The 22,617-nt window shown below is 36.4% G+C and overlaps 2 protein-coding genes across 2 annotated transcripts in view; one reads left to right on the plus strand and one right to left on the minus strand.

Annotated features, from left to right (window-relative positions):
• The window catches only part of LOC123310849 (whirlin), a 151,512-nt gene that overhangs the window by 52,346 nt on the left and 76,549 nt on the right, over positions 1-22,617 (minus strand). The window contains exons 13-14 of the mRNA XM_044894530.1: positions 16,695-16,749; positions 16,115-16,228 (exon numbers count right to left, since the gene is read on the minus strand). Of these exons, the coding sequence (XP_044750465.1) occupies positions 16,115-16,228; positions 16,695-16,749 (169 nt within the window). The remainder of the gene's footprint in view (positions 1-16,114; positions 16,229-16,694; positions 16,750-22,617) is intronic.
• Positions 13,669-14,442, plus strand: LOC123312187. Its single transcript, XM_044896451.1, has one exon. It carries the CDS (start codon positions 13,693-13,695, stop codon positions 13,897-13,899), a length of 207 nt encoding a protein of 68 aa, XP_044752386.1. The 5' UTR covers positions 13,669-13,692; the 3' UTR covers positions 13,900-14,442.

Consider the following 22,617-nt stretch of genomic DNA (forward strand, 5'->3'; position numbering starts at 1 on the left):
ATCTGAAGCACTGAAGATTTCATATGAAAGCGTTCATCATATAGTTCCAGTCAATGAGAAAGATTGCTGCAAAATGGATCCCCAAATGTTTGAATGTTGACCAAAAGCGTGCAAGGATAAAAGCATCGCGTTCGATCTGTGCTCGATTTGAAAACGATGTGAACTTCTTAAACCGAATTGTTACTATGGATGAGACTTGGGTACATTTCTACGATCCAGAAACAAAGCAACAATCGATGGAATGGCGACACTCTGGTTCTCCAAGACCTAAGAAGTTTCGTGTCCAAAAATCTGCTGGAAAAGTTCTTGCTTCAGTTCTTTAGGATTGCCATGGAGTAATCATGATTGATTTTTTGGATAAGGGTAGACGAATAACTAGAGATTACTATTCGACGTTACTGACCACTTTACGGGAAAAAATTAAAGAGAAAAGAAGCGGAAAGCTATCCAAAGGTGTTTTGTTTTTGCAGGACAACGCCCCTGCACACAAATCTCATGTTGCCATGCAAAAAATTCGTGATTTAGGGTTTGAATTACTAGAACAGCCCCCTTTTTCACCAGATTTGGCTCGATCCGACTATCATCTCTTTCCTCAACTGAAAAAAAGTTTAAAAGGTCGTAAATTTTCTTCCAACGAGGAGGTAATGAAAGCTGTGGAGGTCTGGTTTGCAGAGCAAGAAGAAACATTTTCTTTGAGAGGTCTAGAGACGTTGCAGGTTCTCTGTAATAAATGTATCCAATTCAGAGGAGAATATGTTGAGTAATAAAATATTCCGATATTGAAATTTTGTTTGGTTCTATACTAGGCTAAGAATTTTTCAATATATCCTCGTAGTTCATTCTGATTTAAAAAAGGCTTTTGATAGTGTGAATCATGATAACTTGTTGGATAAAATTAGCAAAAGCAGCAGACGCATGCACCCTCAAGTGTTGTGCATTTGAAAATTTAGTGTAAAGTGCGGTAGGGGTGGTTCATCTGGAAAATTTTACGCGAATTCAGGCGTGCAACAGGGATCAAACTATCTACAATAAGATCTAATTTACTCCGGATGTGTGTTTTGCGGACGACTGAAAGATCTATCGGAGAATTGATAGTGCACAAGATTGCTTGAATTTTCAATCACGTCTACTAATGGAGTGTCAAAAATGATTTCAATAAATCGAAATGCGTCGTCTTATCCTGCACCAGGAGACAAGAAATATTTCAGTACCGATACAACATAGTGAAGAGCTGAAAAGGGTTAACAAAATCAAAGATTTAGGAATAGATAATATCACACTCTCTTTCAAGGGTCAACATTGAGAATATATCAGCAAAGGCTTTCCGCAGTTTGAGATATGGGACACTGTGATTTTGCTATATAATTCGATGGTCAGACCCAAACTTGAATATTGCCCGACTCTGTGGCATCCTACACCACTATTGTACAAGTCAACACTAGAATAGGCCCAAGGCCCAAAACAAGTTTCTGAGGTTTTATATTATAAGAAATATAAGGTTTATCCAGATTAAAATACAGTGAGATCAGTCAGACTTAGAAGGTAGTTTGGGATACCAGCATTTGAGACCAGACGACTACACGGTATAGTGAAGATGTGTTATAAAATTTTTAACCTGCACTACAATACTCCACACCTAAGAAATCTAATGCAAGTAAGAATTCCTCTCCGGACCACTAGACTGAATTTTTTTTCGATTTCCACATCATAGTAGCTTTCTATTACTATCCACCACTTGTGAAACTTTTGAAAATAACAAACCACACCCTCTGTATGTCTGATCTCAGCTTTGACCAATCTGCTAAGGCTTCTAAAAACTTTGTTGGGACAATAACTGATCCCTGCGGGTTTCCGCACGGCATACAAAGGTAACGAAACGCGAACAATAACAATATCGACGGGTTTCTTGATCCCTCTGAACGCCATCCGAGAAAGTTCACGAAGGAGTCCTATATTTCAGCTAGATACCAGGAAATGCGGTCGCACCTATCGGCCAAAGAGCGCACAATGAAGCGAGAGATGCGCTCACGTCTCTGGACCATAATTCAGGTAATAGGGTCGTGCCGAAGTCGCGACACAGGTGGGCGCAGCCGCTTATAGGTCGAAGATCTTATAAATCGAGATGGCCGTGACTTTGTATAACTGACGTGACATTACCGGAAATGGTCGTATCGCGTAGAAAATAAGTGTCTTTTTTTTTCGCGTCGGCCACGCCGCTGAAGTACCGTTCGCGTCTGGATGATGGTGCTGTAATTTATTTTCACCTCTTCACCTTTCGCCGACGTCGTTGGATTTATTGATCACGTGAATTATGAGGTTTCGAGAAAATGTTGTATTTCCTGTTTCGGCTTGTTTTCAATTTTTGGGTCAGGGGCATGACTTTTTTTAAATGCTGGACTCAATTAGGAAACGTATTTTTCAGGAAAATGGTTTTGATGGAAAATGTATACGGGGTGATTCATCACTATTGAGACATAGTCTAAGGGCAGATTATTTGGACCAAAATATGGCGATAGGAACAAATATACCTCAATAAAATATTGCTGTGGAAAAAGATAGAGGGCGTTAAAGTTGAATTTTTTTTTGCTAATAATTTCACTGTATATTTTTTCATCTGGTTTTAAGAAAAACACAATTGAACAGTTCAGAGCATCGGAAGGGGATTTGAAGTAACGATTTATTTATTTATTTCGACGATAAAGCATAATTGAAAACAATGTAGCCATAAAAAGAATAAACTTAAATTAAATGTTCTACGTGGCCTCCTCCGACTTCTATGCCTTTTCTAATTCTTTTAATAAAGGACTTTCGAACTTCGAAGAAAATATTATTCTGTCCCCTCATAAAAAATTCAACTTTAAAGCCCTCTATATTTTTCCACAGCAATATATTTTATTGAGGTATATTTTGGTCCAGACAATCTGCCCTTAGCCTATGTCCCAATAGTTATGAATCACCTTGTATAGTCCTCGGGATGTTGAAATTCCGTAAAAATTTTCGATTTCTATGTTAACGACAGAATGGATTCCCCGTCTTCTATTTGTTGGTGTTTTTAGGGGTTGCCACCTCTTGACACCACCCTAACTTCTATAGCAAGATGCAAATTTTCAGCTGAAACTCATTCTCTGAAATCTGCAGTGTTCGTAATAAAACAAGAAGTTGGATCTTATTCTTTGAACACAAGATTTTTTTAATTTTAATTTTTTCACTTCCTTACTTTTACATCACTTGTTTTCGAGAAAATATTGCAAAAGTTCCCATATTTGACACCCTATATATCCGGATGCATATATGTGATTCTATCAGTCTACACGAAATAAATATTGAAAATTTCAAATTAGAATTTATCTGTGTTATTTTTGCCACATTTTTAATAAACATCTTGTATATTATAGAAGCCTGAATGCTGAAGAATAGAAAATTTTGGAGAAAAATTAATCTTCTCATTTATCAAATTCTCGTGTTGTATGTCAACAAGATGTCGTACTTGCTTTCAATGAATTTGAGATTGTTTTGCCTCGTAACAAATTTATTTCCTAATATACAAGGTGTTTTCAAAGGTGAGGCTTTTTTGACAGAATGTATAAGTCATCAAATAAGCCATTTTACAAGTATTGTCTATACAGGGTTCTATTTAGAGGCTGACTATAGGAATATCGAAAACCGTTAAAAATAAAGGGTGGCTCAGATAACAGAAAAGTAGTATACAAGTACACCAGTATAATCGCTATATAGAATTATGACTACACACCGAATTTCGTGTAGTTATCTCCAAAAACAAATGAGGTATGAAGAAAAAATGATAATCTTGTTTTTCACTTTTTTCGAGATATCTCAGGAACCATCAGTTTACACCCACTCCTTGAATAACGCAATTTTTTCGTAATTTAAGCTATTCTGTATTTCTGACGGTTTTCGATATCCCTGTAGTCCCCTCTAAATAGTTCTAACGCTGTATAATATATTCAAGAGGGCTGACCCCTAGAAGTTCCACAAAATTTCATTAAATTTCAAGTACGGGACTGTGAAAGGTGACTCCAGCATCGAAAAAACGAAACAAAATATAGACATATGGATGGACTATGAATGGCTCAGTACTTCCGAGTCTAGCTGATTAGTTGCATCAAGTCACTTAAAAAATTTTTTGTATCGTGCGATTTAGAGTGGAAAAAGTGTAGAAAATTGAGACAGTTTATTGAAATAGCTTATGTTGAAAAAGTACTATTATTGTTACCCTATTTCATCCCTTTTTTACGACGATTGTTGGAGGGTTCGAACAAGAAGAAGATTGTGATGACCACTTGGAAAAAAATTGTGAATAATTTAAACGAATTTTATTGGTGAGATTTTGAACTAATTTTTTTTATATTTGGTTCCATTTTCATTCCCACGTAAAAATTGAATGGGCCAATATCCTACACGAAACCATATGGTTGAGTCAGTCATCACGAGATAATTTTTTCCCATTGCTTTGCGATAATTCAGATAGCAAATAATCTAGGGTCGAATAAAGATCTAATTCAGTACATTATCATTTTTGATTTTATTTTCAACTTTGTCATTTTGAAAGTTTTGTATAAGTGATTTTGTTGAAACGCTTTATTTCAACCAGTTCCACAATCTGTTAAAAATAAGCCTCACCTTTAAATACACTCTGTACATGCTTACTTCTTGAACCAAAGGTATAATTTTCAATTTTGAAGCTGCAATCTGATTTCATTCTGATGCATTTTCTTCATGACAAAATATTTGACATGATTTCGATACCGATACATTACATATCATATTGCTTTCGATGTAGGTATATAGATATAGGCCCAGTTGCAGGAAAGTCCATTAAAATTTGATGCCCTATCAAAATTTAAATCTGTCATTTTTGAAGGGGAAAATGGAGGATTAAGATTTTAATGAAGTATTAAATTTAAATGGACTTTCCTGCAACTGGACGACAGTCTTTTAATTAGTGCAAATATGCAAAGCGCTGAAATATAGATGTAAAAAGCAACACTTTATTCGTTTCAACGAATTCTCGATTGAACAGAATATTCATTTATGTCGGAACATACGGAATTCATTGAACCTTAAATTTTTTTTCCGTTTCCATATTGCAATTACACCCGACAGGAAACACATTCAGACCGTTCTTTCTTCATTTTGAGTAATTAACTGGTCTGGAATAATTCACACTGAAATTATACATTCTCGTATTCACGGAAGAACGACCACCAAAACTGGATGCCCTTCCGTTTCGTCTGATCTGTATGTTAAAGAAACAAAACCTTCATGGAACCGACCATTGTTACTAGACGTGAAAGTTCACCAGATTATTATTTCAAAAAGTTTTCCGCTTGTAGCATCGTGATGCATTCCATTTATGTCATTTTCCCATCGGTATCAATTTCAAAGCAGTACCTAACTGTGTGATTTCCCAGATGGAACCTGGGCTATTCACATTATTATCTATACAGGGTGACAATTTAAAAACTTGCCAGGCCAATTATGTCGCGACAAGGATGATTTCGGGGAAAATGCCGAAACAGGTCAATTTTTATTCGGAGAGGAACATATTTTGAGCAGAATTGTAAGCCGAAACCTCCTCAAACCTAGGTGTAGGTGCTATCACCCCTAAATTCTTCATGGGGTATAGAGGGTGAGCTAAACCTCAATTGGAAGACATTATGTCCCTCTACATAATACTATTGTCTTCCAATTGAGGTATAGCTCACCCTCTATTCCCTATTAAGAATTTAGGGGTGACAACCCCTACACCTAAGATTGAGGAGATTTTCGCTTACAATTCTGCTAGAAACATGTCCCACTCCGAATAAAAATTGACCTGTTCCGGCATTTTCTCTGAAAACATCCTTGTCGAGACATAATAATTGTGAATGATTTTTGCTATTTCCATATTGTCCAGAATTTTCAGTCATAAAGTATAGCATTCTACGCATATAGAACAATAGGGCAATTTGCTAATTTTTCGGAACTAAAGTGGCAAAATTTAAGGATTAGTAGAGCGGTGAAAATTATGATTTTACATACCTACTTTTTGTGTAATTTTCGTAGCTGTATAAAGATTTCTACTCCCAATATACATATTGTTTTCATACGCTGATTGAAATATGTATACAAAAATGCTTTCGTTAATAAATTTTTCAGTTCTGCAAATATATCGAATGTACGAGTTATTTTAATCGTAAAATTCTGACCCTACTCAATCGATCAAGAGCTCTAGATGAAGCCATACAGTTTTGATGATGCATAAAATCTTGTTGGATTATGGTTGTATTGCATATGGATGAACCTTAATGTTTAATCGTTATCGAAGTGAACCCTGAGGTGTACCATATTTGGAAACAACTCGTTGCTCCACTTTGTTAGTGAATAAGAGAGTTAAAATATTAACCGTTCCATTATGAATCAGCATAGGACTCTGGTTGTCATTGATTGTTTAGTAAAGGTTGAATATCAAGGCAATTTTGATTTTTATCACTACTTCCTCAGAAAGGAAATATCCGCCTCCATTGAAAATAGTGGGTAGATATGTATGACATACAGAAAATATGGCGCAAGTTAATTTTTGTTGATGAACGATATCATTTCTCCAGATTCTTCTTCCTATTATATAATTTTTTTAAGGGATTTTGAGTAGAAGGTCATTATATTAGGGGTTTTTCTAATCTGAATATTTTCATATACGTGCTTCATACACGTATAGCTCCAATACCAAATGAACTTTTAATGTAAGGTCATTCAAAATCTGGTATAATTAAGGTTTGGGGAGATTTGTGAGAAATTCTGATCATCTCAAATAAATTGGACAAAAATCCTCGACCACTGAGTATTGACTCCTCTTCTTGCTGTTTGAATACTGAATGATATTACGAATCCCGTATGATATTCATGGAGATTCATTGCTCAAAAATTAGATTCACGAGTAGGGTGCATCCACATGATACCCAAACACATCTTTAGAGTCAATTTAAAAAATCTTATGTTGAAAAGAAAACTCCACTTCTAACCTACATAGCCACATATGGCAAACTCGCCTCATCAGGAGAAAAACTAAAAAACAAATCATATGATTAAGAGATGGTGTACCATTATTATTGCAAAGATAATCTCGGCCTATTTCAGCTGATACCATCTCCGATGAGTGCGATAAATCCAACTGGAAACTTTGGCATGTGTGGTACGAAGCAAAGCGCGTTGAACTATAATGGAATTAATAGTCCAATTTGACACCCAAGAAGAACCACAGTAGTCCCATCAATCAAAGTTTCCCACGGACGGTGACTCATCAATTTCACGATTCACTTAAAAAAACATTCTCTCATCCGTATTCGACGTTCGTGTACCACCTATCCATTTTATGATCCATAAATACATAGACGTAAAAATGAATCCAAACTATTCAAACCAACCGCAACCAATTTATTTTATAGTGCTTGTCGGCCATAATTAAGTGAAACAAGTACTCACGTAGGGAGGTGATGGTGTTGGTTTAGTTAGATGCAATATGGAAGTGCTCTGGGATGAGCCTATTATATCACTGTGGAGCTGTCTCGTCTAGGACCGTAGCGGGAAAATTTTTGCCTCTGGCCTACATATTTCATGTTTATGAAACTGGTTCGAATTGTGGCAGATATAGGGAAAAATGGGAGCGAAAATTTGCTCCCAACTTGGGTCACCTTAAAAGATGAGGACTTCTTTCGTGTTTCCCTTTCATCTTTTGAATTAGAACTATTCGTCATAAGGTTAATTAAGAAAATTCTTCGGAGCCGGCCCTGCCATCCGGGGACTAGGCAAACGGGAGTAGATGACTTATTGGGTTAGGCTGCGAAGTCGGACAATGTACCGAGTATAGCCTGGAGCTGGTCAAGCTTCAGGTCACACAGGTGTGCTTCGACAGCTAATACGAGCTCATATACGGTCGACAAACCACTGTCAATTAGTTTTTATCGTCCCATGGCAAAAATGGCTCACAAATTATCTTCGAGAGTATGTAAATTACGACCGATGGTATTTTACACTTAGGTGGATGAGGCGAGACGGGCTCTTATCAAATAAAACACTTTTCGTTTTTGAGTTTCTTGATTAAGGAGACGTTGCCGTTTCAAAGGGCAACTACGCACCTGTTCAGTTATATCGAAATCATTCGTTGAAAATGTATTTCTTGTTTTGAAGAAAACGATTCCCAATTTCCGAATCAATTCTAAATCCAATTTTCTATTTCGAGGGAAAACTTGAAGCCACTAATTGAGTGGCAGGAGCATATTCAATTTCCATTGAAAAGGTTCGTATCAATCTAGTAGCACACGTTAACTTGCGCACGTTACATGTTAAGGCTCGCCCATCGATCTTTATGAAGAGTCGTCATTTAACCAGTAATATCATAATATGCTGGTTCTTCAAACTCGTACTATTTCTTAAACTTCTGAGAGGTACCTAGGAGCAGAGTGAGGAAGTATTGCAATCTGATAATGCAATTTGTAATCGGTATTTCAAAAATCTGACGCTGAAATATTTTCACAACACAACACAAGATCTCTCCTTTATGATTCCATACCTAGAGATGCTTGTGTGAAGTAAATCTAAATTAAATGACTAATCTGAGAATTTAGGTGAGACTACACTTTCTTACCATATAATTCGCTCAGAGGAATTTATTGAATTATTGAATTGCAACGGTCTTAGATTAATTGAGGGCAACAATAGTTCCTATGGCAAACTGCGTATACTCTAACGTATGTACGAACCATAAACCATAAGAATCATCGCTTATTCTCTATTTTGCTCGAAAAATCAGCACCGACTCGCTGTTGTTCAATAATTCATTCAACGAACTCTCTTCGCTGTGGCCTTTAGGCCTTAGCTATTTGTATTAATCGAATTGTGTGAGAATGGGAACCCAGATCTTTAGTGAGTTGAGAGCATTTCGAAATTTTCAAATCTTATCAACGACGCCGAATGGATGTTCCTGGATTTTGACCAACAGTCAACTCCTTTGATACGATTTGATCGTTTAAACGAGTTGTTTTTTAACACAGGCTTAAACTTCCCCAATTGATCCAGTCTACCTGAATTCTTCAATGGTTTGTACGAAATTTTTGTACCCCTGCCTCCAAACTTCATTATTTCGGAGATATACAGGGTCAGTCTTTGAAGCGTACAAATATTTTAACAGTAGATTCTTGAGGTAAAAAAAAACATTTTTTAACCATTTTTTCCAAATCGGTTCGGTTTGAAAGATACAGGCTGTTGAAAAACCATGAAGAAATTTTATTTTGAGTTCAATCTCATAAACGGTTCTATCGAATGAAATGAATTTCGGAATACATTTTTTCATTTATTTGTTGAATCTTTTTCGAATCTTCTTAGATTCACCCAAGTCTTCCAGTTTTCTCATTATGACCATTACGTACCAAATACCAAAAATTCAAAGTACCCAAAACTGTTGAAACTAAGTTGGATGCTATTTAATGAATATTTGTACGTTTGGTAAAATAAAGGTATTCCTCATTTTTTCTCGTATAACGCGCTGTTTTCGAGTATCTGTGAAATTTGAAAAATTTGGTACTTTGACTGAATGCAACTCTGTTCAAAAGATCCACAGATGTGCAGTGTTACAGATTGAGCTAGTTATTTGGAAGGTAATTTCTTTTTTTCCAGGGGTGGCATAGCTCATTATGAAAACTTAAAATGGCTTTATCTTTTTATCAAGGCTGAATCGGAAAAAATGGTATGGGAAAGAAGTGTTTCTCTTGACCTCAAGAATCTATTGTTAAAATATTTGTACGAGTCAAAGACTCACCCTGTATGTTGTTCAGTAACGAAACCACGTTGCTGTATCGTGAAACGGAAACGCACAAATCGTGGCAAATTTAAATCTTGTTTCAATTTTGGAACACCCTTTATAGCGGTTATAGACGGAAAACTTTCAAACCAAAATTGTAAATTTGTTGTTATCGCATCGGCAACAAATGCTACAATTAATCAGCGCCAGGTTCCATAGCTGGACCTCTTTCAACAAAAGGTTGCCGACCCATGCTCTAACGAACGGACCTTCAGCACATAGAAAACGTGACAACAAAAAAGGTGCAATCTATTCCGTTCTCGGCGTCGCGCCTATAGCGTAACGCCATCATGCTGAATTAATTTTCGCTCGGATATGGAATAACAGTTCTTTTATCTCGTAACCCGTTCGTTCCCGCAAAATGGTTATTCAATTTGCGCTCAACCCATTGACTTCTTGTCCCCCGAGTGTTATTATAATGGGTCGTTTCCCCTGCGGCGACCAGACGGTCGGTACCGTTAAATCGAGCCCGCGGCCGTGCGACGGGATTTCGCACGGTTTTCCTGCATTATTTTGACGGATTTTTACTCGGCCGACCGACGCGGCATTTTTCGCGTATCTGTTCAAATTCAAGAGTGGGAAGTTTTCGACGGAAATAATCCTTGTGTCACCTGCAAATTGCTCGTTTCTTGCATTAATTGATCGATTCATTCCTATCAGTGGCGTCCCGTGAACATTTATTGGCGGATTTATTTTATATCTATATTGTATCTATGCACAGGGTGGGCAAAATTCGATGGGATTGAGTGGCAACTCTGTAGTCGTAAGAGCTAGGGAAAAATAGATGGATTTTCAAAAGATGGTTATTGGCCAAAACCATATCCCTTTATATTCCCTTGTTTTCAAGTTATAAGGGAAAACTTTTTCTGTCCTTTGAATTGGTTCTTCTATTTCGTAAAGTTTCAGTGATATCAAAAATAAAAGTACCTAACATTCTGCAGACACTTTTTTCTGTAAAAAGCAGTGGCATTTTTCAGTCCCATATTTTTTTCTTATGCAGAATAATATACATCGTGTCTCTAATTGTCCTTCCCAACTCAAAAATTAGTTCGGTTAATTTCGCAGGTCATTTTCATTGATTATATGATGATGCGTATAAAAATTTATTCTTGTAATTTTGTGTCAGGTTATGACTTTCCAGATATTTTGAAAGATGAAAAAATTTTCAATATGGAATGCATCACTTTCAAGGAATTTAATAAACCTGAATTCAAATAAATAATATGTGCCGAAATCTTTCCAACTAGCAGATATTCTATTTACTAGTATCACAGCCTTTTCAATCACAAATAAAAACGGCTGAACGGCTGTGTAAGTACAAATATGAGTAAATATGAGGTACCGTAGATTCGGGTGACTTGGGACGATTGTTGAATTCACCTTATCATATTTTCAAAACCGTTGTCCTATTTTTATCTGAAAAAGAGGTTCGAATATGCTTAATGACTCAGACTAGTGATTAGGATATATACCATGCTTCAGAATTCGGATATAAATTTTGAAAAATAAAATATACTTGTCCCAAGTCACCCACCAATTTGGGAGGCTTGGAACACAAGTTAAAATCTATTGATTTCTTAACTCTCAAATGAAATAGGTGACTTGGGACGGTGTATAGTTTGGAAAATGTGAATTGTGATTATATAGTTGAAATTCGGTAAGGAAATAAAATGATAAACTCCTATTACAGAGAAAGTAAATATATCGCAACTCAAATGTAAAAAAAAACTAAACAAAACAAGGGAACTTTGAATTCTTTCATTCTTTGGTGATTTGTGGAAGTAACGTAAAACATATTATCCTGCGAAAAATCGGCATATTTCCTGCTGCCAATGCGCCGCTTGTATCTATTCAGCATTGTAACAAATCACCCTATGAAACAACAAAACAAATAAACGAGATCCATGTTGCCGTTTGAATTTTACAACCTTGTTTCATGACATATCTAATATCCCACGTATCAAGAAAAAAAATTACACACGTACGAAGTGAAACACACGCGCTTTTACTCTCCTGAATTCGTTAATTTTTTCTGTCAATTCGAACGCCCTGTAACGGCAAATTCAACAGGAATTAATTGTTGAACTAATCGAAACGACGCTACATATCTTATAAGTTTGTCACTTCACTCATAAATGGTAAGAAACAAAGAAATCTGCAAGTTACAGTACTGTCCCAAGTCGCACTCGAATCTACCGGTAGTCATGGAAATACACGTTTTTTCTCATTTTCCGAGCATATTCTCAAATATCCGGTATGAAAGTGTTCTTCGAATTTTCTCATATCCTGACCTAATAAAAAACATAAAGTTCATTATCATATTATCAATGAAATTATCCTGACAACTTGACTAAACTAGTTTTTGAGTTTTTCATATAAAGAACAATCAGAGACACTATGTATGTGAATTAGAAAAAATGTGGAATATGGGACCAGAATATGTAAAAAAACCATTAGGTTTACATTCGAAAAAATGAAATTTTCCACCATACCACTGAAGTAGCGGATTGAAAAAACTCTTGTACTACGCCACTGAATTCTACATAAAAAAGTGTCTGCAAATGTTACATGAATCACTGAAATTTCAGGAAATAGAGGCACAAACTAAAAGCAGCGAAAAATGATTTTTCACTTATAACTTTAAAATAAGAGATAGTAGAGGGATACGGTTAGGCCATTATCCATCTTTTCAGAACCGAGGTCCCAAACGTTCCATCTATTTATCCATAGCTCTTATGGCTACAGTGGTGCTATTCAATCCCATCGAACTGTGCCCACCCTGTACTACAATGGCACTTTGTCAACGAATAATACAATTCTCAATCAGTTGTCTCAACTTTACTACACTATTCTCGCCTCACCTAGCAGGATACACAAATATTTTCAATTGAACCCAAACAATTATTCAAGTAGTCTTGAATCTACCATTGTTCAGTCATCTTGAAATTCAATAAAATCGCATTGAACTTTAGGGAATAATAACTCCACCATCTTGAATATTTTATTTAGGCGATTTTTAGTAACATGATTTGAATGAGTTCTTCTGTCAAGAAGAAGCCTGACCTCTGCAAACACCCTTTATATTCCAAATACAAATACCGTTTACTGTTCAAAGAGGGATGAAATTTAACCATAGATTGAAATCGATTGAGTCAACAATGTGTCAGCGGACAGAAAAACGAAGATTGACGTTCATATAACAGAAGCTAGTTGGTTAATTGTGACTGAACTTCCTCACGAACATGTTTACATTGGTATTTCTTTGTATTCATTCTCGATTTTCCTCCAGCACACTTATTCACCCTTGATACACCTGGTTTCCCTTAATTTTCCCAAAAACCACGGATTGTAATCGAGACCATTTAAAGACCTTTTATTTAAGCCCAATAAATCCTACCACTAGCTACATTGAACTGATCTCCTTCGATAATTATGGCCATTTGGACAGGTTTCAGAAAACAGTGATTAAATTCTTAAACCACATTTAGTTCATAGGAGTTCATTATGTGGATTACATATTTTAATTGATTTATTTTATAATGTTACATTTTATTGAAAAGTGAAGAGCATACTTCGATGTGAAACTACATATTCTTAAACTGAACTCGAAAAAGATCTATGGTATCCTGCACCCTCATGTGGTGTTACTAGCTCTCCTCCTTTTCTCTTGTTTTCGTAAAAAGAATGATAATATTTCCCAAGGCATATTCAATTGCATGGAATTTCTGAGTAATATAGGTATATTAAAACTGCACTCACAAACTACATTGCTTCGTCAAGTAATCATATAAAAACTTAATTCTTTGTTTCAGATTATCCTTCAAAACCCCATCACAATGGAATCCTGGTTAGTAGACGTGAAGAGGGTCCGCATCCCACGCCCCAAATTCGGAAGCAGTCGATGTTATCCTGCAGAACCCCCGAAAGACTACTTCTACGAGGACAACAGACTCGATGACCTCAAGATGAAAGCCTCCCACCAGAACTCAGGTCTTGCCAAGGCGACCGAGGACCTCAGGAGAGCTTTTCAAGAAAAACTTTAACGAAAAACCGACTACCTTTTTCCTATTTCAAACCATCGACCATGGCAGTTCTTATGTCGTAGAATGTGGGAGGGCCATCTTTGATATCCAATTTTACTCCCATAATTTAGATAATAATCCTTAGGAAAACATTTCTTTCCACTTTCAACTGTCTCGATATGCATATCGAAAAGTTATTGCGTCCATGCTCAATCATGTGCCTTTTTTGGCTTGTCTGAGCCCTGGCATATTCAAAGTCCATTCAAACCGAGGGCGATGAGTTAACGTGTGACCTAAATACCCGAAAGCCCTTTGACATTTTCACCTGCACCCTGCAGCTGTATTCTTAACATTTTCATCGTACAAAATTTGATGGACTTCGATACATAGTTTGAATGTTTGGAATATCGCGACTGCTTTTAATCTTAATAATCTGTTATATTATCTATTATTATTAACTTCCGAATCAAACAGTATGAAGTAAGAAGTCACTTTGTATTGAATGCAGGTTCAGTATTCGATACTGACCAAAGTAGAATCGGCAAGAAATTTTTGATCGCCTATTCTTCATTCTGTGGCTGAGTTCGGCTTGAAGTTCTACAGATCGAACCGAGAGAGCACGGGGAACGTGACGTCATTATTAGATCTCGTTCCCGGTCATTTTCAAACCCAAACGTACTGGGAGTTCCCTGTCGACATCACCTAGGAGTTTCAAATGGTTGTCAAGACGAGTTGACAACTTTTTGCCGCGTCCTATTTTGGCACTCCGAAAATAATTGTATAGAAATATTGGTGAAAACCAACGACGTAATATGCATAATATGAATTCGATAAGTGCAATTTGTAAAACAATTAGTGATCATTTCGAAATATGGTAGAACAAGACATATGTAAGAATGAGAAGATTTGAAAATTGTTTTGGGTGCTTTCAAGATTCCCGCAGTTCCTCGGAGCTCAAGAAAACAACGACCAACGTTTGACAGAAATTTGGTACTGGGTACACTGGCCTCATTGTGCTGAGCTCAGTTTGCCGTCACCATTGACTAGAGGTGCTGCTAGCTTGTGTGATTTAATTATGTACCAAGTAATAAATAGTAATATCCTAGTCATTTATTTATATGGTATTATTTGTACTATTTGATTTTTGTTTGTTTGAAAGTTTATCTGATATTTGAAAGTGCGAAATGAATTTGAACCATGCTATTATAAGATTTAGTGTTGAACTCTTTTTGGATTATGAGGAAGAGGAAAGTAAAGGCATCTGAAATGGTACCAACTTTAGTCTTCAATATCAGATTGAATTCTACATTGCTTCAATGATTCCGCAGAAAATTTTTCTGAAATCTGAAAAATATCTTCAAATTTTCTCAAATAGGGCATCATTCCAATGTCAATAATTGCGAGATTTTTGCTTCATATTCAGTTGAACCGTCCGAAAAAATCACTTTATTTTCTATTACGGCGGCAGGGGCAGTTTTTCAGAGGTACTCGTTAGTTTTTGTCACTGACGGCAGTCACAACTTCACACTTGACAGATCCTCATCGTTCTCTATCAGCAAACTCGGGGAAGTGCGAGCGTGATCGGAGAACATGCTCCGTCTCGACCCGAACAGAAAAAAGAATACTCAGAGATCGAAGTCGAACGCGATTGAAATACACTTGACATGCTCAGAGTCGAAAAGTCGCTAAGCCGAACTCAACCTGTAACATTACACTTGGCCGCACCTGCTACACTATTTATTGTCGGTTTGATGTTTGTTTTATGCCCGATTCTTTATTTTTCGCTTGTGCTTCACTCAATTTTCATAACTGTTTTCATGATCATTATTATTTATATGGTAGTTATAATATTAGTGTACATAACTGTGATATACTCAATTAAGTATGTTGTTACTAGCATATAGATGCACATACTGTTTTTATGATGGATAGATGCAGTATAGTTTTTCTAGATGTAAGGTTCTATTTTTGTAGTGCATTTCAGTAATATTTGTTCTTTGATGAAAATAAAATTTGAGAATGAGTCTTTGGTTTTGTCATCCATAAACCGAGAATCGTATACCAAGATAAACGTTTTCTTGAAAACGTCTACTTAAGATCCCTTGGGATCTTGAGTTGAGAATTTCAATGCCATTTTCAACTGTTGACGCCGATCTTTTCTCAAGAAACGAAAGAACTAGGAACGTGTTCTCATCTATATCCAATCAGTTGAATAATAGTGAAGTTCTAGACTTACGGAATCAGGATATTCTTGTAAGGCAGTTGTACTTCCGGTTCTAGATTCACCAGGACTTGAATGTCTTCTACTCCTGGTTCCAACGGTGTTATCCTCTTCGCCACTCGCGTAGTCCTAAGACCAAAAAATATGTTTTCTTGAAACACAATTCGAATCTCTATTTATTTTTCCTCTACAGTTATACAAATCCTATATAAAAATCTCGTCCATGCAAATATCAAAAAACACAGAAAATTTTGATATAATTTTGACGATTAAGGTATACCAACCACGTATCAACATGATGGTGTGATATCCAGTATCATATGCGAACAAAGCGCATTAATTCACGAATTTACTCTAGAAATGTATCAGATTTCTCGCATGATCAATTTCAGATCTTAATTTGAGGATAGCCTACGATAGAGTGCAAGTGGAGATGATAGATATATGTTGGTGCATGTGCTCTAAATCGGAAGCAGGCCTCAGAGGTCATGGGATCTCGACTGGACTGAGGCATGCTTCGTGGATTTCTACAAGCTCATAAATCGAAGGAAGAGGAAGGAGAAGTACATGAGTAGCTGAAAAAACACCTAGTCACCTGGTTTTGGTGATCATCGTTACAAGTTTTGCCGGTGGCACTGGCTGGGCGGGGTCTAGAGAAAATGTAAAAAAAAATTTATCCAAGGATTCCTCTGCCTTACCTTGATAGGAACAATTGCTACGCAACCTTATCTATTCGATAGAGTGAATATTACGTGGTCATACTAATGGTAGGTTTTTAACATCGTCTTTGAATAAGTAGAAATAGTTGAAGGAGGAATTTCTTATAAATTTCAATAACATGAAATGATTCCCTTTAAAATCAAATTCTGTCGAAAAAAGATATTGCGCTTATCAGAAATCAGTGCATTTTAAACCGTAGTTTCGCTGATGTAGAAATATTATCCGTTATTAGATATGAATCTAATCAGGGCTGATGCGTACGATCGCATATATTGCGAATGCTCGAGAATACCAGCCCTGATCGAAAGGAGAATACGAACTTATCGATGAACATGGGAGTTATTAGATAAACATCCATAATTCGAAATTAATTTATGCAATAAATATCTATTAACTCAGGAGGAAATGTATATCTGATTGATTTTTTCGCACCCTCACTGCTGTAATATGAACTCATAGGCTACATTTATTTTGATGAATATTCAGTATGTATTATTGTAACTCTTTAAATTTTGAATTTCATTTATGAATATAAATCAAGAATTTTTCAATATTTCAGGAATTTGTATAATTTATTTTGGTATCGAATTAACCAAGAGCGTTTTGGAGCCAATATTATCCCTTTTCAGGGCTGAGAAACAAGATCCTCAAAAAAAAAGATGATCAATCAGTTGTCAAATGTAGGTATATATCTGATTATGTTTTCTCTCTAATCTGACTACTAATCTTTAGCACTGAAGATGGAGAAAAACGTTGACTATTTTGATATAAATTATAGAGAAAACATTTTTCCACATTCTCGAAAAGTGTTCTCAATTAACAAATTTCATGGTTTGTGTATTGCCCGCATTGCGATTATGCTTTGTGTGAGCTGTCCAAACTCTTCTCAAAAATTTGAGTTGTGGTCCAATGCAAAAATGTGAAATTATGTGCTGAGGTTGGTAAAAAACAAAAATAAAATCTCAGCAGAAGGATGCAAAGATTTGGATATATCATATTCTATCATCAGAGGAGGCGAGCCTCTGATGGACTTCAATAATAAATGATTGTCAAGTAAGATGAAATCTGCAAAATAAGGAGATCTGTTTGGGTCTCAGGATTGGTATAAGAATTGATTCAGAAGCACAGCATACGCTGATACTTAAATATTAGCAACAGTTAGTACGATCCACATAGACTTAGCTAATCTACTCCGAAGGATACTGAAGTAATAAAATAAAATGTATTCAATGAATAAGTGATATAGGGTTACCGATAGGTAGTTATGAGCTTCTGGTGAATCTGTCAATGTTTCAAGTGGCGTACCTCAGGGCTCCGTACTGTATTCCATCCTGTTTATGTTTCACATTTATATTTTGGATCTGATATCTCAGTGTTGTTCATGCGCAAATAACACGAAACTATGAAACTTTTCCACTACTCACGATTGTATTTTACTAAAGGATCTTGATTCCCTGGTGAAATAGTACAAAGATTTGTTGCTCCCGTTAAACATTAAGTAGTGTAAAGTGTTGTATTTGGGAAGGGGAAATCCAAGATTCTCTCACTTTAGTGAGGAAAAATACACTTCCTGGACAAAAAAAACCGGAAAAAAAAATTTCCACCTAATTCATTTTAAAATAACTTTTTGAGGTGTGCATCGATTTTGATATTATTTTTTCTATTTGTAGCTTATTTCATCTAGTTTATCACCTGATGTCGAGTCTGCAGAAATATCAATTGAATTTGATGGTATACAGTTTCGAATGCAGAAGTCTTGCAACACGCGAGTTGTACAACAATTGAGACTCAAGTAACAAGGGCCCGACTCAGATGGAGCGGCCACATTCTGAGGATGCAACACACAAGACTCCCCAAAATAGCTCTATATGGCGAATTCATTGAGGGAGCCGGGAAACCAGGAGGCCAGTATAAGCGGTTTAAGGGTATACTACATCAATCCCTAAAATTAGTTAATGCCAATCATAACTGGGAACAACTAGCGTTAGACAGGTCACAATGGAGGTCTTTGGTACACAGTTATAATGGAGAATCGAGAAGGATATAGCGGCGGCCAGATCTGGTTGGTGACTATCCATGCCCTGAGTGTGGAAGGATCTGCAGGTCACGGTTGGGTCTCTTTAGTCACAGGAGGGCACACAGTCGCAACTAGCCCTAAGAAATTACAAGTCTGTTCGCAATTTTTTTTCTTCTTTTTGTAGATTTATTCCCGGTAACGGGATACAGCAATGAATGAATGCAAAGTAAAAATTTCCGATTTTTATGACCTTAGACTTTCCATCTCCTAAGACGCGGACACGATAGTATTTGTGACTTTTGAGACAACATTTAAAACGACAAAACAAAGGTTTATACCAATTTACAACTAATTGAAAAATCATATTTCCTTGCAGGAAGTAGCTATTGACTTGAATTTAACAGAAAAACGTTAAGAGAAGATCAGGCTTCGAAAACTAATTTAAAGACCCATCATTGCGTCCCTAATTAGCACCACAGGGTGTTCAGAAATTGAGAGGAAATTGCAACTTTCACTTCTATCTTGTATAGCATCAAATTCAATTGAAATTCCTGTAGACTCGACATCAGGTGATAAACTAGATGAGCCTAAAAATCACATTCCAAATCCAGACTGTGGCCATCGAGATATTCATTTTATTCTCCTATTTCCGTTTGTGTATAAATTTCGTATCAATTAAAAATTGATGAATAAACAGAAGAAAGGACCCCAGGTGGCCGCTGATCCTATTTGCAACTTCAATACTCATCGATTCCTTCATCCATATCATCTCGCAGCCGTTTTCCAATCGGAATGAGATCAAAGCAGGCGAGAGAAAGAATTCCGCCTTGCAAATTTCCAATAACAACGTCGTAGAGACGAAACCGACGCCCCGTGTCGGCTTTCTTTGAAGGCGCCTCCATATTCGATCCTTGAATACGTTAATTTCCGGCCGATATCTGAGACGAGATGATTGCCGTCCTGTATTAAAAGATCGCGAAAGCGACTGCAGGCCACGTGGAAGAAGCGGCGGAAGAAATTGGCCTCTTTGAACGGGAAAAGTCGTTCGGAAAATTGTACGCATCGGGGGACGCCAATTTAGTTGAGACAATCGGGCATCCGCAATTAGGGGTAGTTGCTCGAGAGAAATGAGGGTGTTCGGCATTTTTGCGGATGGGGAGGGAGGGAGATTAACCTCCTTCTGGTGCGGAGAATTTGGGAATTGTTTCAATCCATCAAGATTCAGCGGGGTGAAAACCCTTTTAATATTTGCAGGATGGAAGGATAATTTCAAGGAAATTAGTGATGGAGTTTCGTTTGTATTTTTTTATATCACTTACCCTCGCCTTCTTTGACCAGAGTGTATCTAATATGTCCAGTACTAATGTTGAACTGTACAGGGTGCGCAAAATTCGTTGTCCACTGAGGAGATCTCAAGAACTATAAGTGCTAGAAGAAAACGCATGAAACACTTACGAGCTCTTTTTCAGAGGAACGAAGAATGGTGAGAACCGTAGCCTACTACGATTCTTCGTTTTTGAGTTATTAGCAAAAAATTAGATTTTGGCGATTTCGAAAAGTTCTCATAACTTTTTCATCTTTGAAGTTACAGATCTGAAACTTGAATCTTTTTAGGCTCTTTTATACGTAGAATCTGCTGACAAAAAATTTTTTTCCAATTCAAGAATAACAAATTCAATAAAAGTTTGCATTTAAAAAAACGAAAGTTCGCCTAATGAAAAAATATTCAGAGCTCGTCAGTGGATTGTACGTGAAAAAGTGCATGTTGAAGGTTCAAGGTTCAGATCTCTAACTTCAAAGACGAAAAAGTTATGAGAACTTTTCGAAATCGTCAAAATCTCATTTTTTTATGAAAATGAAGATTCTTAGGAGGAAACGGTTTTCACCATCCTTTGCTTCTCTGAAAAGTGCTTGAAAATGTGCCATCCGTTTTCTTCTAGGTCTTATAGTTCTCGAGATCCCCTCAGTGGACAACGAATTTTGCCGGTCTGCAGTAATTTTGAGATCAGCAGTGGTACCACGATCAATCGACAATCTATCGACAACTTATCGATGTCGAATTCGATGAGGCGTTGTCGGCAATCTAATTACACCTGACAGTTTTCGTGTTAACAAGGTGTTCATACAGAGAATACTGATCATCTTTGGTACAAATTTTCATCTATTCGACCTAAAGATAACGCAGGAAAAAAGGGAAAAACGGGATTATTGTCGAGTCGTGCGCTTGTCGTGAGCTTGTGGTACGTGGGCAGCTCTGCAGTACATGCATATTTTAACTGACTAAGATAATGGCAACTTGACTATCTATCCGGATTTTTTTGATCTTCGAGTTGAGTTCATCTCAAGAAGCACAAATTGGTACAAAATGGACAGAAAAAATTCTTCTCATATTTATTTGTCAGAATGTCATAGACATATCTCCAATTTGACAGACCCGCAAAATTTTGCACAATTCTTCTTATACAGGGTGGGCTTTTCAAAACGAAACAGACAAGATAACGGGCGGAATAAATTTAATGCTCGGACACGTCGATTTTTGTTTCGAGAGGGACAACTTTTAAGGTCAAATTCACAACTATATCGCTTCTTTCTACCCTTAGTGTTAGAACACCAACCCCTAAATTTTGAATGGGAAAGATAGGGTGAGTGATACCTCATTTGAAAGGCATTTTTATCCTGAATTCAGCGTATAAATTTTTTTATCATTTAATGCATTCGTTTTCGAGATATTCCATTTTGAATTCCGGACAGTACCAGTCATTCCGCTAACCATGCTATGTGAAATCATCAATTATTTGACTAATTCATCCTGTGGTAACGATGGTAACCGTTAATTGTCAACATTAAGCAACCAAATAATTATTATTGGTAATTACTTCCTTCAACAATTAAGGTGGTTGTCTCATCTGTTTCGTTTTAAAAAGCCCACCCAGTAGAATTATATTCACAATGACATGCCTTCAACATGAATGTAGGTCGCTTAATTTAGGTACTATAGGAAGAATGTAAACAAATCGTTTCTAGAATGATTTATTCAAGAGACAAACACACAGTAAATCATTCCGATGAGCCTGAAATCAATCAGCAATCTAACCGATTCAACCAGTCATGATCAAACTTTAGCTTTCAAAGGGTTTAAAATTGATGTTTCGAATATCGGAAATCTCAGAAACATAAAAGTGATTTCTACAAGAATTCGAGAACATACTAGTCTGAAACCATGTTTTCTGCGATTTTGCGTTTTAGGCATTCCTACAATTTCATTGTAAGGTGTATTTTCAGCAGGCAGTGTGAAAAATTATCAAAATTATAATTAAGCAGAACGTGGAATATAAAATCACATGATTTCAGAATCGGAGCGGTTTACTCATCAGTTTGTATCGACTCTGAACCAAAAAAAACACCTGACTCCTAAGAAATAAGCAATCCATTGGTAGATGTCGTTTACGTGATCGCCTTCTACCAATTAGATATTGTTAGATATTCACATCTCAGTTAATTCAAAGGATTTTTGAGTGAACGTTTTTTTGGGACCTAATTATTATTAATATTAATCAACAATTATAAGATAAAGTATCACTCACAAGCTTCTGTAATAAATAAACTCAATTCAAAAAGACTATATGGAGATAAAAATTCGGGGATCCATCAAATCCCACACAATTTGACTCATTCAACAGGTGGTGTATGTACCTGTTGAATGAAATTAGTAGGAGTTCGTCAGCACATTTATAGCCTTTCTCTACTTTTCAGAAATAAATCCTCCTTCAACCTTTCTCTT

The sequence above is a fragment of the Coccinella septempunctata genome, chromosome 4 (genome assembly GCF_907165205.1).
Source record: "Coccinella septempunctata chromosome 4, icCocSept1.1, whole genome shotgun sequence".
Lineage (NCBI taxonomy): Eukaryota > Metazoa > Arthropoda > Insecta > Coleoptera > Coccinellidae > Coccinella > Coccinella septempunctata.

Excerpts from the sequence above, each read along its gene's own strand:
- LOC123312187 (XM_044896451.1), top strand. The coding sequence starts at position 13,693 with ATGGAATCCTGGTTAGTAGACGTGAAGAGGGTCCGCATCCCACGCCCC.